The 15399-nt window shown below is 42.0% G+C and overlaps 1 protein-coding gene across 6 annotated transcripts in view; it reads left to right on the forward strand.

Annotated features, from left to right (window-relative positions):
- Positions 1-1641: 1641 nt before the first annotated feature.
- shisa6 (shisa family member 6) overlaps positions 1642-15399 on the forward strand; it is an 80372-nt gene continuing 66614 nt past the window's right edge. For 4 of the 6 annotated variants that reach the window (XM_028042594.1, XM_028042596.1, XM_028042598.1 and 1 more), the window contains exons 1-3: positions 1643-1756; positions 2058-2933; positions 11199-11356. In XM_028042594.1, coding sequence (XP_027898395.1) covers positions 2380-2933; positions 11199-11356 — 712 coding nt within the window. In that variant the 5' untranslated portion in view covers positions 1643-1756; positions 2058-2379. The other 2 variants (XM_028042597.1, XM_028042595.1) reach the window with 2 other exon arrangements.

Raw genomic sequence — 15399 nt, forward strand, 5'->3', positions numbered from 1 at the left:
AAACCACTTCCTTTCTCTGTCAAAGTTAGCGGCCCGGCTGCTTTAATGTGGCCGTTTCACCATCTGTTGCAGCAGGTTTCACCAGATTAAAACATATTGGTGGAGATCGTTAAACCGCCAGCAGAAATGCAGCTGAAACGAGTTTTTATTAACTTTTATTGACCTTCAGCTCCAACCAGCAGCTCCAGGATTAATTAGAGAATAAATGATGCATTTATGTGAAATATTAGTTTTTACTGAGCCAAACAAAGCAGCACAAAGCAGGATGTGCTGCTCCAAACATTAATTGAAAATATTCAGGAGCCGCTGCAGCGTTTCTCATGTTTTTATTTTCTAAAGCAGAAGAAGAGGCAGAGCTGCGTTCACCAGCAGAAACCTTTTCAAACGGTCACATCAGACGAGACGTTCTCACTAAACAAGCTTCAAACTGAAACACTTTATTGTAAAATATTTAAAACTCTTCAGATCAGAATTTAAATCCAAAAACGCACCAATCAGGAACTGCCTGCCTGTTACCACTTCCTGTTTTTCTTTCTGATGGTTCTAACAGTTCACTGCATTTCTGTGATGAAATACAAGAAATAATTGATAACTTGGGGAAAAAAGTGCAGCAGGTTCTTGATAAGTAGTCATTTTTACTCCAACCGGAAATGATTATCTGTAGTTTTTGTGTCAAATTGTTCATGTGGTGAGGAGCATAGATCTATGGTCAGATATTTTATAACAGATGAGACAGAAAAATCTCAGATCAGAGCAAAAATCCTCAAGAAGTGCAGAAATTGAGGAAGAAAGCGAATGCAGCATCGGAGGAAAATGTCATGATCAGTTTATCGTTGCACTGAAAATAGTCCGAAAATTTTCTCCAGAAATGAGTTTCTGCTTCCTGCAGCCTTGGTGTCCATTCGCTGTCTTCTTATTGATAAACTCCAGGAATCACCAGAGAACATGTTGATGCTTTTAACAAACAGAAAAAAAAGATTTGCTGCCCAGTAGATCCCAGTTTGTCATGAAACAGAAAGTGAAGGTTTGAGTTATTTATTTAAGGATTGATGATCTGACAGGAGGAACGAAATTTACATTCAAAATGATCAAAACTTTGTGAACATGAATGTTTCCTTCAACAGGAGCTGAGATTAGATTTGGAAAACATCAGAACATCGATCAGCTGTAACTGCAGCAACTTCTGTCTGTCTGTCTGTCTGTCTGTCTGTCTGTCTGTCTGGCCAATGAAAGCAGAAATTATCAAAATCTCATTTCTAAAATCAACATACCATCTGCAGTTTTACAAAATTATTTCAGGTCCTAAAACTTCTTTAGATTAGAAGCTGATCAAACTCCAGCTTGATTCCAAACCTCAGAACCCCGGACACACACACACACACACACACACACACACACACACACACACACACACACACACACACACACACACACACACACGGTTCGCATCAAGAGGAACACCTCCTCCCCTCCAAAACATTTTTCTAAAACTGTTATTTTCCTGAGTTACCGAGTGAAACCTGCAGGGACCCGGAGGAGGAGGAGGAGGAGGAGGAAGGGGCAGTGGGGCTGAAGGGGAGGTGGGGGTAATTAACGGGGGTACCTGAGCTGGTGACGCGGACGGAGGGCCGTCCGCAGAGAGAGAGGAGGCGGGCCGGAGCGGAGGAGAGGTCTTGGCTCTTGTCTTGCGGAGGAGCTTTGATTCAGTAGCTGAGGCGGCGCGGCGCTTCCGGAACCTCCGGAACCTCCGAAGCTTGTAAGACTTGTTCTGTTTCTGCTGCTTATCCATCTTCATTTGTTTAGTCTTTTATTAGAGGAACGTTAAAGTTATAGTTCAGGTTTTCAGAGGAAGTAAGAAGAACTGAAATAATAAATAGATTTAATCAGTGTCTCCACGCAGCAGCGAAACAGATAAATTAGTTTAGATGGTAAAAATCTCAAACCTTTGATCCGGTCCATCGTGGGAGCTCTCCGTGGTGCTGACGGACTTTCTCTGCAGTCACTGTGTGTAACGAGCTCAGATCAGACTAACTGACCAGCCTCTCACCTCTCCACAGAGATCCAGAGAATCTGCGGAACAAACGCAGGTTTCTCCAGAGGACATCGGCTCAGTTCGGCTCTTTACGCAGAGACTTTCTAAAGCGAAACTTTTCATAATTCAACGTCTTCCTGAAACAGCCCGTGTGTTGGATCCCCAAAGAGTCAGAAAATGTCTAATGAGGGAAACGTCAGCCTCTCAGGGTCTGCGGGTGTGAGCTTGGCACAGACGGGAGAAGCCGAGGTGAAGCAAAGCGCCAGAGGCTCCACCCGGTAAGAGGTGGACATCAGAGAGCCAGCAGAGCGGAGGTCAGCGAGCCGAGACCAGCGCGTCCTCAAACGATGGGGATGAAGCACCTCCTGCTGCTTTTCATTTCCCTGGACCCGCTGAATGTCCTGTGCGCCGCCGCCACCGCCAGCAAGAGGAGCAAGAGCCCGCCGAGGAGGAACCCGAAGGCGAAGGAGGTGACCGCCAACAGCACCGCGCTGCCCGCCGCCCCGCGGAAAGTCACCCAGCTCCAGGCTCCGTCCGCGGGTTCCCACGACACCTGCTGGGGTTACTACGACGTGAGCGGCCAGTACGACAAGGAGTTCTCCTGCAACAACACCGACCATCGCTTCTGCTGCGGCAGCTGCTTCCTGCGCTTCTGCTGCGCGGACCGCGGCAAGCGGCTGGAGCAGAAGTCCTGCAACAACTACAACACCCCGGAGTGGGTCAAGGTTCCGTCCCCCACCCCGACCCCCGCCGGGGACATCTACGACCCGGAGCTGGACCAGACCAACACCACGGTCTACATCACCTGCGGCGTCATCGCGCTCATCATCGCCATTGGGATTTTTGCTAAAGTTGCTTATGATAAAGCCACGAAGCCGCCGCAGGAGATGAACGTTCACAGGTAAGATGATCCGGTTCATTAACCCATTAACAAACCTCAGCATCCTGATTTCATGTGACCAACAGGAAGTACTGAATGTTTTATTAAAGCACAGAAAACCTGATTAAAATCTGAAAAGTGTGGCGTGCATGTGTATTCAATGCAAACCTAAAGATTCAGATTTAGATGCACAAATCTCAAACAATAAAACATGTTGTTTTATTAGACTTTGACTAGGCCATTTAGATGAATAGGTTTGCACTGAGGCTGTTTAGGGTTGTTGTCCTGCTGGGAGTTGAACCAGCAGCCTGGTTTAAGTCTGGATCCTCTCCGTTTTACTGGCTGCGTTGGTTTCCCATCATGCATTGCAGTGAACCGGTTCTCCTCTGCAGAGCAGATTCTGTTGGTTGTTGGATCAGATGTTTGGTGTTATGTGTCTGTAGAGATCAGGTTACTGCAGGAACCGGCTGCTTGTCTGGATTTTATTTAGGTGCATATGAATAGAGGGGGATGACTGTAAATGGTGCCACTCCTCTTATTGGATCATCTGGTAATTTGATCACTTGATGTAACAAAAAGTGTTTTTGTGGTTGTGGGAACTGGACCTTCAGCAGCTGCTCTTCGTTTCTTTGAAACCCTTTAACTCTGAAGGTTCTGAAGGTTCTGAAGGTTCTGAAGGTTCTGAAGGTCCTGAAGGTTCTGAAGGTTCTGAAGGCTCCGTGGGTTTTTCCTGACTGAGAAACGAGGAGCCGTTGTGAGTGACTGTCCCAGATGGGAGGAGTCTGTCAGCAGCGAGCGGACTGAACCGGACCTGCAGGTTTAATCATGTTCAGTGATTCCTGCAGAACCGGGCCACAACCGCGGCATGGTTCATTTCAGGAATAAATTCATATTCACAAAGCGTTGGAACAGCTGCTGCGGACACACGTCTGTTCTGGAAAAGTTTAAAATAAATTCATGTTTGTTACAAAAGCCTGAAAAATGTTGACAGCTTTTAATTTTGCTGGTGGAGAAAAAACTTTATTGTTGTTATTATTCACTACATATTGTTACTAAGAGTTCTCTGTAATATTAATGATAATATTTTACTGGTAATATTTAACATGTTAATTTATTATCCAGTTTTTATTGCTGTGAACTTTAAACTTTTTCAGCTTCTGTCTTAATTGTTCTGATCAGCCAGAATATAAACCTCTGTGTGTCGTTTCTTTAGTAGGTCAGTTTTGTTTCTTTGATCTCTTTTATGATCTCAGTTTATCTTTTTGTCATTTATAATCTGTGGGTTAAAATAAAAGAAACCCTATTTTTCTAGTATTTAATGCGACTCCTCCAGTTTTTAACTCGGTTCATCAGACTCAACGGGTCACATGACCCAGAAGCTACAGAAGAAAAATATTACATTTTGACAAAAAAATGCTAAAATAATATAAAAATGCAATAAAAATGATTGTACCTCATCTCTCCAGTCTAGTAGTTTCACAATGATTTAGTGTAAACGGGTCACATGACTTGGAAGCTATTGAAGAAAAAAAAAATACTTTTTAATATTATAATTATTAAAAATAATGAGTATGACTTAAAGATTCACTAGAGAACAGAGTCTATGAATTTTGTGTCAGTTGGTCACAAGGCAGGATATTTATTTATATTGTTTCTTAGGAGTGTTTAGTTGGAACTTTTGCAGAACCTCGGAGCGTAGAGAACGGCTGGCCGACATCAGAGTTCATCAGTCGGCTCAGCCTTGGGCTCGGCGCCGCTCGCTCCGCGGAGATTTCAATATCCAACATCCAGCTTGACAACAACTTCGCTGGGGAAGTTTTAACGGCACAAACGGAGCACAAACGGAGCAACGCACTTTGATTTGTTTAGGAGCAAAATGGGGGGATGGTGATGTCATCGGCCCAAATGATCACTTTCATATCTCAAAAATCAAAGCTGCACTAACCGGTCAGACTATTTGCAGAATGTTTTGACGTGGGAGGGTGTCGGCTTCACTCGGCCATTTTCTAACAGTTTCTCTGCTTTATGCTGATCAGCTGACATTTTGCTTTTATTTCTAATTATTTCAGCTTCCAGTTTCTCTGCAGGATGTGGGTCTGGACCGCGATGTGAGAATTGCCTTTGTGTCCTTTGAAGCGTTTCTGTTGGTCTGGTAAAATGTTTTTCATCGTTTCCTCGGTGATCATCCATGTCCAGCTTTAGCCAGAGGCCAGCAGACCTTAGCGTTAAAATGCTGAGATGTTAGAAATAGTTCCAGGTTCCAGGTGATCAAATGTTTCATGGTTCACTGGGGGAATGAAACGCTTCTCCACCTGAGGTGGTTGTTCCTGAAAACCTTGATCTTCATCTAATCAAACCGAAACCATCAGGTCCAGTTAAAGTTTCCACATGTTCACGTTTGTGATGGTTGGACAGGAAATGACAGAAAAGTCTTAAGTTCTAAAATAAACCGAACTTTATCACGTTTGGGTCGTTAAGTTTATCCTAGAGGTCTCTGGGTTCCTCTTTTATTTTGGTAAGTTCCTGTTGTGTGTTCTCCTGCTTTCCTGTCCTTGCTGAGTTCTGAGTCTTTATCTGGTTCTGTTCTGGTTCTGTTCTGGTTCTGTTTGGTTCTGTTCTGGTTCTGTCTGGTTCTGTTCTGGTTCTGTCTGGTGTCTGGTTCTGATCCTATCAGCTCTTTGCTGAAGGTCCGTCTGAACAATCTTTGACCTCTTCACAACTTTTATTTTTAAAAATAGATGAACAGGAAAATTTAAGCAACAGGAATTTCCTGGAATATTTCTGATTAATGTTCACAGATAAAGGTAAAAAAACAAACGTGTGTTTGGATTAAAGAGGTTGTTGGACCATCACATGCTGGTGTGATGGAGTCGATGTGAATCTGCTGCAGATCAGCTGAAAAAGGCAGAATAACAGATTCCTGATGGTCGTCGCTACCAAACGGATCATCAGAACAAAACTCACTCAGTTTATGAGATTCTATAAAACCAAAATAGTTTATGTGGCTTTGAGCTGAAATCTCTTGTCAAGGAGGAGAAAAGACTGAGAACAGGATGACCTTTGACCCAGCGGCTAAAAGGCTAAACAATCCACACTCTGGGCAGGGGGGCTGAGTGGTGCGTTCAGGAGCATTCAGGGAAACTGAGCTTCCAGTTACTTAGATGCAGACAGGGAACGGTTGCCATGGAAACTTATACATGAATAGTCACAATATTGTCATTTCAGAAATGGCACAAAACTAATAAACTGGAAACTTTGTTCAGTCAGAGATTTACAACAAACTGCAGATCAAAATAACGAGTTTAAATTAAGATTGGTTTTATTTATTTGTGCTCTACTGTGGTTTTTCAAAAACAGATACGAAAAAAAAACCTAAATAGAAATAAATAAAAAAGGTTCATTGTATTATTTTAGACTAAAGCCACAGATGTAATAAAAAGTAATAATAATTTGGATAAATATGAACAAAACCCCTAAATTAAATGTATTTTTGTCACAGGAGCAAAAACCAAAATAAAACCTTTTATCGCAGTTTGTTTATAAATATGTCATTAATGCCCAACTATAATCATTCTTAAAAAATGATTTAATTATCCAAATCAAAAGCAGAGCAATAATTAAAATATTAATAATAATAATAATAATAATAATAATAATAATAGTCAGAGCTGATGAAGCTTCACTCCGTGAACAAAGTCAAGTTTCTTCAAATGGAGGTTTAGGAGGAAAATATACATTTTTATTCCCACAATATGGAGTTTTCTATCCTCTAACTGGATCTGAACTGAACTGAACCGGATCTGCTCTGAACTGGATCTGATCTGATCTGGATCTGATCTGGAACTGAACTGAACTGGATCTGATCTGGACTGGAACTGTGATGGTTTAGTAAAAAGCAGGAATCACTCCATGAGGATCTGGCTCAAAACAAAACATGAATCTGTGGAAAAACTCCTCCAGCCTTTGGTTATGTACGGTGATGGCTCCATGATGCTGCGGGCCTAATTCTCCTCCAAAGACTGGAAAACTTTAACAAGTCAAATTCATCATGAACTGTTTGAAATACCAAAACATTGTAAATAATAGAAATCCCATTCCTTAATGAGGTTTATTTGTGTTTTAAAGGTCTTGCTATATTCTGTGTATTTCTGCTTATTATTGTTACTAAGGTGTTGCCGTATGTAAGTCTATTCCTGTTTCCTCTATATTTGAATTTATTTCATTTTTTTAGATCCTTTTAAGGATTTTTTGGTTATTTGCTCTCCTGTTTTCTCACAGCTGCACCACCTTCCCTCTGATTAGCTCTCCTGTCGTCTTCCACTCTTGCTTCTGCAGTTTAGCTCCTCATTTTTAATTTTCCCTCTCTGGATTCTTCCTTCCATCGTCTGTCCAAGCTGCTTGCTTCAAGTTTCCTTTTTATTAAACATTCACCTTCAGTCACACACATCATGACCGACACTGTCAGTGAAATGTTCTGCCTGAAACCTGAAACCTGGGTCAGAAACACCAGAAATCCTAAAACTCCAGATGGTTCAGATGGACGCAGATCGTCTCTCTGTTCGCTGCAAACCTTTTGAAATGTTAGAGGAGGAAACTAAGTGCTGCTCTGGAGGTAGAAGGATTTAAATTTTGGGCTTTTTTCCCTCAACGTTCTACAAATGCAGGCAAATTAAAGGTTGGATTTTCTTTACCAGGGTTGAGAAGGTGTGTGTGTGTGTGTGTGTGTGTGTGTGTGTGTGTGTGTATAAATATTAGTCATGTACTTCTTGCTTTTATTCATGAGCCATTAGCGTCATCTGGCTCTGCGGTCCGTTTTGTCTGAAGCAGACTGAATGATTTAAGAACAATCAAACGTTGTTGCGGCGGATCGGCCGCCTGCTGTTCTCAAAATGTCAGGGATTACTCAGCCAGAAGCGTCTTCATCCAACCGCTGATAACCAACTCTGGGATTTCCTCCGGCTTCAGGTTTGGGTTTAATGCCGGCTTTAGGAATGGAAACAGTTTTTCTATGGAGTCATGAGGTTTTAAGCTGGAAGAACAACCACTGTCTGTCGTGAACCATTGTGGTGAGGCAGACGTAGCAGACCCAGGATGAGATGATTGATGTAAGTTTAATGATGACAATAGACTTAAATAATACCAAAAGTCCACAAAACCTGGCGGCACAGTTGAGCGGAAGGCTAGGGCTCAGCACTGGTAGCAACAGGCTACACGCATGGACAGGACACATGGACAAGGACCCGACAGAGACGCTGAGACACAGGTGACATTAAATACGCGGGAGAGTAATCACAGAAACGAGACACCTGGGAAACAATCAAGGGGACGACAGGACAATACGAAGACTCAGGGACACAGAAAACTCTAAATAAATACACAGAAAAACACAGAACATGACACTGTCATGTTTTATCTGCTTTTATTTCTTCGTTTTGAAGCAACTTCACGTCAGAGTGGAGACGACCTTTGTAACATCCATTCTTCTTATAAAGTTACACATCTTCAGTTTTGGTAAAGATGCTGGATCACAGGATGAGATTTTTATTTGGCTCTTAAAAAGTGAGTGTCTGTTAATTTCTGGCGCTTTGCTGAAGCCTTCAGCCTGTGTGAGAGGAATACTGAGCCTCCGTCTGTCTGTCTGTCTGTCTGTCTGTCCGTCCGTCCGTCCGTCCGTCCGTCCGTCCGTCCGGCCGTCCGTCTGTCCGGCCGGCCGCCAGGCCTTTGTTTGCTCCGTGACCTTCACTGAAAACGGCAGATAGTGAGCGAGGCTGCGACTCGAACAGGTTGTATTGATCACTTTCTGCAGAGCAAACTGAGATGCAGTTCATGCCTGGCGGCGGCGAGGAGCCGAGCTTTTGTTCCCTAATTGCAGCAGGAAAATGGTGTGAAAAGAGAAGCTGGCCGTCGGCTGAAACAGATATTTCCACAGGAATACGAGTCACTTATCCAGAGTTTTCTCATTTCAGTCTCATGAATCAACCAAACTAAAAGCTTCGGCTTCATTCTTCAGATCCTCATGAAGCTGGAGATGATTGAGGGAAACAGTTAAAGAAAAATCTTCATTTAAAATCTTTGCAATCTGCTGATGGTGGCCAGGAGGAACGGGCCGGTATCCTGCGGTAACCATGGTTACCAAGCCAGTTACTGCTCCATCATACCAGTCAGAGTTAATTCAGCTGCTGTAGCACAAACTGTTCCTCACGCTCCCCCCTCCCACACCTACTGCTGAGCACTGCTGGTTAATGAGCTGAAAGAAGGAATCTTAGTTTCTGTGGTTTTATATTCCACAGCGTAAAACGGATCAATATTTATTAATATCTGATCAAAACACTCATCACAACTCTTTCTGGTTTTTGGTTCATATTTCTTATTTTCTGGTTTGTAAAGCTGCTTTTAAACAAACAGCGAGATTTCTGGAACCTCTTGGTCCCAAACGCCTCACACCGAACCTGAATGCATCACACTGAACCTGAACGCATCACACCGAACCTGAACGCATCACACCGAACCTGAACGCCTCACACCGAACCTGAACGCCTCACACCAAACCTGAACGCCTCACACTGAACCTGAACGCATCACACCGAACCTGAACGCATCACACCGAACCTGAACGCCTCACACCGAACCTGAACGCCTCACACCAAACCTGAACGCCTCACACCGAACCTGAACGCATCACACCGAACCTGAACGCATCACACCGAACCTGAACGCATCACACCGAACCTGAACGCATCACGCCGAACCTGAACGCCTCACACCAAACCTGAACGCCTCATGCCGAACCTGAACACCTCACACCAAACCCGAGGCGGTCCCAAACGCCTCACGCTGAACCTGAACGCCTCACGCTGAACCCGAGGCGCTTCATGAGGATTCATGCTGACCTTGACCGCCTCTCCTACAGTCAGCTGGCCCAAACTGAGTCAGCAGCACAATGACCTGAAACACAGCAGGAAGTCTGAATGAAAAATAAACTATGTGTTTCAGTGGCCTAGTCAAAGTCCAGCCCTAAATCTGACTTAAACATGGAACAATCAATGAGGTGGAAAGAAGGAATGCTAATCTGTTAGCTGAAGCAACAGTGGAAAGACATCTTTGTTTCTTCTTTTCCTCTGAGAATTTAAGGAGTTTACGGAGAGGATCAGGAAATGAACTGCTGGGATCGCTTCGTTTCAAACGCGGTTCCCAAGCAGCTCCACACGATGAAAACTCCTTTAGTGGCTTTTCCATCCTTCTGATTTGCGTCCATTCTTTCTGCGTGGCGACGCGGCAGTCAGCTGGGACCGATGAAATCAGGTCGTCTCCGTCTGCAGAAAGGAAACGGCGAAAGTGAGCTGGAAGAGAAATGCTATTAATACTCCGAATATCTCCCAAAGTCACCAAGTTATGGAAAAGTGGACTGTGTGTTTGCATTAGGCTGACATTGACATAGTTAGGCTGCCCTTTTTATTTCCTTTAAGGAAACGCAGAGCCTGTCGGTGCAGCTTTGGGGATCTGGGCCTTACTTTTCCTCGTGTCACGCTTCATGAAACGGAGAGTCAGTTTCTGCAGCTTTTGTTCTGTTTCACTGAAAACCCAATTCCACTCAACCTCTGGTTGTCTTCAGGATTTCCTCTCAGACATTAAAACATGTCTGTGTTTTAACGAGTTCTTTGACTTTTCAGAGAAATTCAAGTTCTTATGGCTTTATTTGCTCTTTTTGTTTGTTGCTGTGGTTTCTCAGTTTTCTGATTTCTTTTCTGAAAGTCTGGAGGCAGATTTCTGATATTCACCTTTATTCTCTCTGTCCTTCTTTCTTTGAAATAAACACAAAGGATTTATAACCATTTCTATGTATTAGTCCTGTCATTCGATTAAAATGTATCAGGCTAAGCTCTGTGATTAATCACTAAGGTTTAGTTTGTGAGCTTGAAGTGTAAAAATGCACATTTTTGTAAAAGTTTAAGAAAATGTTTTATTGTCTCAAACCAAATATGTCAGTTTTCCAGGTTTACATATTCAGAAAAAATGTAAAAGTCATTTTGTTTCAGACTTAATTTATAAATGCTAACTTTAAACGGGCTGTGCTTTAGTGGAAGGAAAATTCACTGTTGCAGTAGCTAGGCTACATGCTAGCTGTGTTTTATCCTTGGTTTGCTGCTATGCTATCAAGTGGAGGATCTCAGCCAGAACTACGCTGTAATTCTCCTCCTGTGACAGTAAATCTGCTGGGCTTTAAATCCTGCTCTGCCAGACAGAACAAGCAGAGAAAAGAGAATGAAATGTGTGGTTTCCTTTCAGAGCGCTGGCGGACATCCTGAGGCAACAAGGGTCGGCTTCAGCTTCGCAGTTTGAGCATGAAAACATGGCGGCCATTGATGGTTCTCCCAAAGACGAGACGCCGGTCAGGAGCTCAAAGAACCACTACACACCGGTCCACACCAAGACGTCCAACCACGGTAGGAGACCAGCAGATCCATCTTGGTCCTGTTGAGCTTTCAAACGAGCTGGACGCAGAAATCCAGGACAACCTGGAGCTGAAAACCTTCAGATGCTTTAATTTGCTGCATCTTTTAATACTTTTATTAATTTGTTTCCCTCAGTCATTTTCATGGTAAGAAATAAGAAATAAACGGTTCTTGGTTCTGCTTTAGTCCACTCAGCACCGGTTCTGAGTGGACAGATGTTCCTGTTTATCTCGTTGGCTAACACAATCTCTCAATCTGGAGGTAATTCAGCCGTTTCTCCCGTTTTTTTCCGTAGTTTTTTCCGTAGTTTCTCCCGGTTTTTCCGTAGTTTCTCCTGGTTTCTCTGTAGTTTCTCCCAGTTTTTTCTGTAGTTTCTCCCAGTTTTCCCGTAGTTTCTCCCGGTTTTTCCGTAGTTTCTCCCGGTTTTTCCGTAGTTTCTCCTGGTTTTTCTGTAGTTTCTCCTGGTTTTTCCGTAGTTTCTCCCGGTTTTTCCGTAGTTTCTCCTGGTTTCTCTGTAGTTTCTCCCGGTTTTTCCGTAGTTTCTCCCGGTTTTTCCGTAGTTTCTCCTGGTTTTTCTGTAGTTTCTCCTGGTTTTTCCGTAGTTTCTCCTGGTTTTTCTGTAGTTTCTCCTGGTTTTTCCGTAGTTTCTCCCGGTTTTTCCGTAGTTTCTCCCGGTTTTTCCGTAGTTTCTCCTGGTTTTTCCGTAGTTTCTCCTGGTTTTTCCATAGTTTCTCCTGGTTTTTCCGTAGTTTCTCCTGGTTTTTCTGTAGTTTCTCCCAGTTTTTCCGGCGGGCCTCCAGATCGTGGCTCCTGGGATCAGTGGACTTCCTGACTGACCCAGTATGGTGTCCCAGTTTCATTATTCTCCTTATCAGCAGCTGCTTCAAACATTGACTTAATGAGATGATGCAATACAGACTGGGAGTTTTCTAATATGTTTCCAAGGCAACATGAATTATTCACTGGTTAACCTGAACTAAACTGGTTAAACTGGAATGAAAAAAATAACGATAATATCCTGCTGCGTTTACAGCAGGTCTTGATTCTCAAATCAGATTTTTTTAATCCGTTTCTTTTTTCTGCCTGGTCGTTAAATGCGACGCAGTCAGACTTCTGGTTTTGGAGCCCAAAGCGTCGAACATGCGCAGAAGAAGAACGATGGCGTCTCTCAGCAGCGCTCCGTTTGGAGACACTTATGGGTCGATTTTAAAGTTTATTCAGCAATTCGAGCCAAAAGTATCGTCATCAAATCTTAACAGGATGAAGGAAGGAAACAGCTTTGATTGTAACATTTTGCTTATTTTCTCTTTTTTTTTGGATGAAGCCACTAAAAACCGGTGCTGGTCAGTTTGCTTAGACTGTGAGTTATCTTTGGTTACATCAGTTCATGTAAATCTGGACTTTCTGACGGCAGGTGGAATAAAACTGAAGAAGAAAGTTCTAGAAATCCTCTGAGCAGCTGGACGTTGGCACAGCAGGGGGCCGGTTATAACATTTACAGAACGAAACCAGCAAACAGGCGAAACCCCAAACACAGAGCTCTGTGGTACACCAGAACATGACTGAGATTCTAATAATAATAATAATAATAATGTGTTTATTGTGTTCACATTTCAGATCAGAGATATTTTATCTGACTAATTCTCCCCAACGCTCTGCGTTTGTCTCTGTCTTCCTGCAAACTTCGTGTTTCACATTAAGACATTAATTCTTTCCTGGGTTTTTATTGCTATGTTTTTTCTAACTTGTGTAAAGTGGTAATGTAATGCTTATTAAATATGACCTTTTAGATAACTGAACAACAACAGCACCACTAAAGCAAACTGCAGACTCGATGCATAAAAATTCAGGAGGAAAATGAAACTCCAGCGTTTGAAGAATTTATAGATTTATAACGAATCGTGTTTTAATTCTTCCTAATCCAACATTTTGATAACATGACTGAGACGTTTTTATTTCACATTAGAACAGAAATAAATTACAGACCAAAAACCATAAATAAAAATGAATGACATGTTAAAGGAAGAGGATTTTAAAAAGTGTATCTTACTGTTATTGTTGAGACAACAGCAGGCTGAAGTGATGAGAGTTTGAATCTGTGCTGCTAATGAAGAGACGTGACTCACATCACACATTTTAGCAATTTTATAAACAAAGAATTCATCAAGTGAAGAAATATTTATCACAGCCAATGAGTTTCTCCTGAAACACGGATCGCTTTCTGAGGAAAACTAAAACATAGAATATGAATATTTGGAGACAGAAACTTAATAAATTAGTGCTTTAGTTTAACCAGACAAATTCATGACATTTCAAAATGTAAAAAAATCAAATAAGTACATGGAAACATGTTTCTGTTTCTACAAATTCTGCTAAAACGCTCAAGTGAGACGGAGACAGAATAATAACTTCAGGATAAGAAATGATTCACATCTGGAAAATACTAAAACATTATTTAGTGACAGAGAGGAAATGTGTTAGGAGGGAGAGAGAAATCGAACAGTTTTCTCCTCCAGCTGAAAGTATTTGGTGTATTTTGTGTCTTTATGAAATATCAGGAGGAAACAACAAAATGTTGAAATATTGACGCAGCATCTAAAAACATCAGCAGGATGTTAAAGTTTGGAAAATAACCGTCAGCAGCTTCAGGGTTGATCAATGAATCTGTGACCTAAAACAAGTTTGGTCTGATTTAAATCGATGCAGTAACTGTTTTCCATCATTGTTTTTATGAACATGTTGAAGAGTAAAATCAGAAAAGGTTGATGGCCAAATTCAAAATAACTTCCTTACTTTTGAAAACCAGTTTTTACGGAGATGGAAACCAAACAGGTTCACTGAAAGGTTCTGATAAAACTTTTACCTCCCATGACTGATCAGCTGTTTCTGCTTTACAGTCAGATTTCTGTCACCAGAATAATTACAGCTTGTCATTCCTGAAGAGCTGTGTGCTCCACGCTAGCTTCTACTTCCTGTTTATCTGATGACATCACGCTTTGTGTATCCTGGTTGATTCGCTCCAACCTGCAGATGGAAACACATTTTATTTGGTTCTTTATTTTTGTAACATTTTAAAAGTTCACTTAAAATCTACAAATAAACTTTTCAGCTGTACTTTTCTGTCACATGGGGATCAAATCTTCTGTTTAATGTTCATATTAAACATTTAAAGTTTGTTTTATTTATTAAAGTAATAACAGCAACAAGTTTTGACTTCTGTCTGTCCGTTTTGTTCTTGCTGTTTTTGTCTTTTTAAACTTTAAAAACAAATCAATAGTAAATAACCTCTAAAACCTTCAGGTTTAATCTCCTTACATTATAAACGTCCTTTAATAAACTGTCTTTTAACACAAGTTGAATCATTTTGAGGCGTTTTAAAGTAAAAGTCAAACAAAAATCAATTTGAATCCCGTTTGTTGTTCTGCCTGATGCTGATGAAATCCTTCGTCCGCTAACGCTGCCAGAGTGAAGATCGTCAGTCTGTCCCTCATTTTGTCTTTGCTGTGAAACAAGATGACTGTTTTCCACACAGTGACTGGAATCCTCCCTGCTGGTCATACTGGTTTCTGTGGTGCAACACTGGGACCAGTGAGGCATTCTGCTGGGAAACGTTTGGTCTCGTTTCTGGAAGCTGCTGCTGTTACAGTGGATTTTAGTCTCTGTTTTGGAAAACGAGCCAGCCGTTTCCTTGGATTCGTTCCCAAATCAAATTCAAAACATTTTCTCTAGAAGCAAAAATCTTCTGCCAAAGCTGAATATTAGGTCACTCTTGCATATTTTCCACCTTCTGCTTCCTAAAGGAAACACAAATGTATCGTTAGGAATATAAAACACCAGATGAGTCAGACCAGAAGCTTATTTTCATGATTTGGACTCAGATCTGCCGCAGCAGCTCTGCTCTGTTTTCTACGAAGTTTCTTTTCAGTTTCTGGTGACTTGTTCCTGGTGTTGCTGCGGCGCGTCTCGTATCTGACCAGTAAGCCGTCTGAGCGCCGTTTTCACGATCGCCTTCCATCATCCTTCATGTTTCCACC

Source organism: Xiphophorus couchianus, chromosome 16, assembly GCF_001444195.1.
Source record: "Xiphophorus couchianus chromosome 16, X_couchianus-1.0, whole genome shotgun sequence".
NCBI lineage: Eukaryota > Metazoa > Chordata > Actinopteri > Cyprinodontiformes > Poeciliidae > Xiphophorus > Xiphophorus couchianus.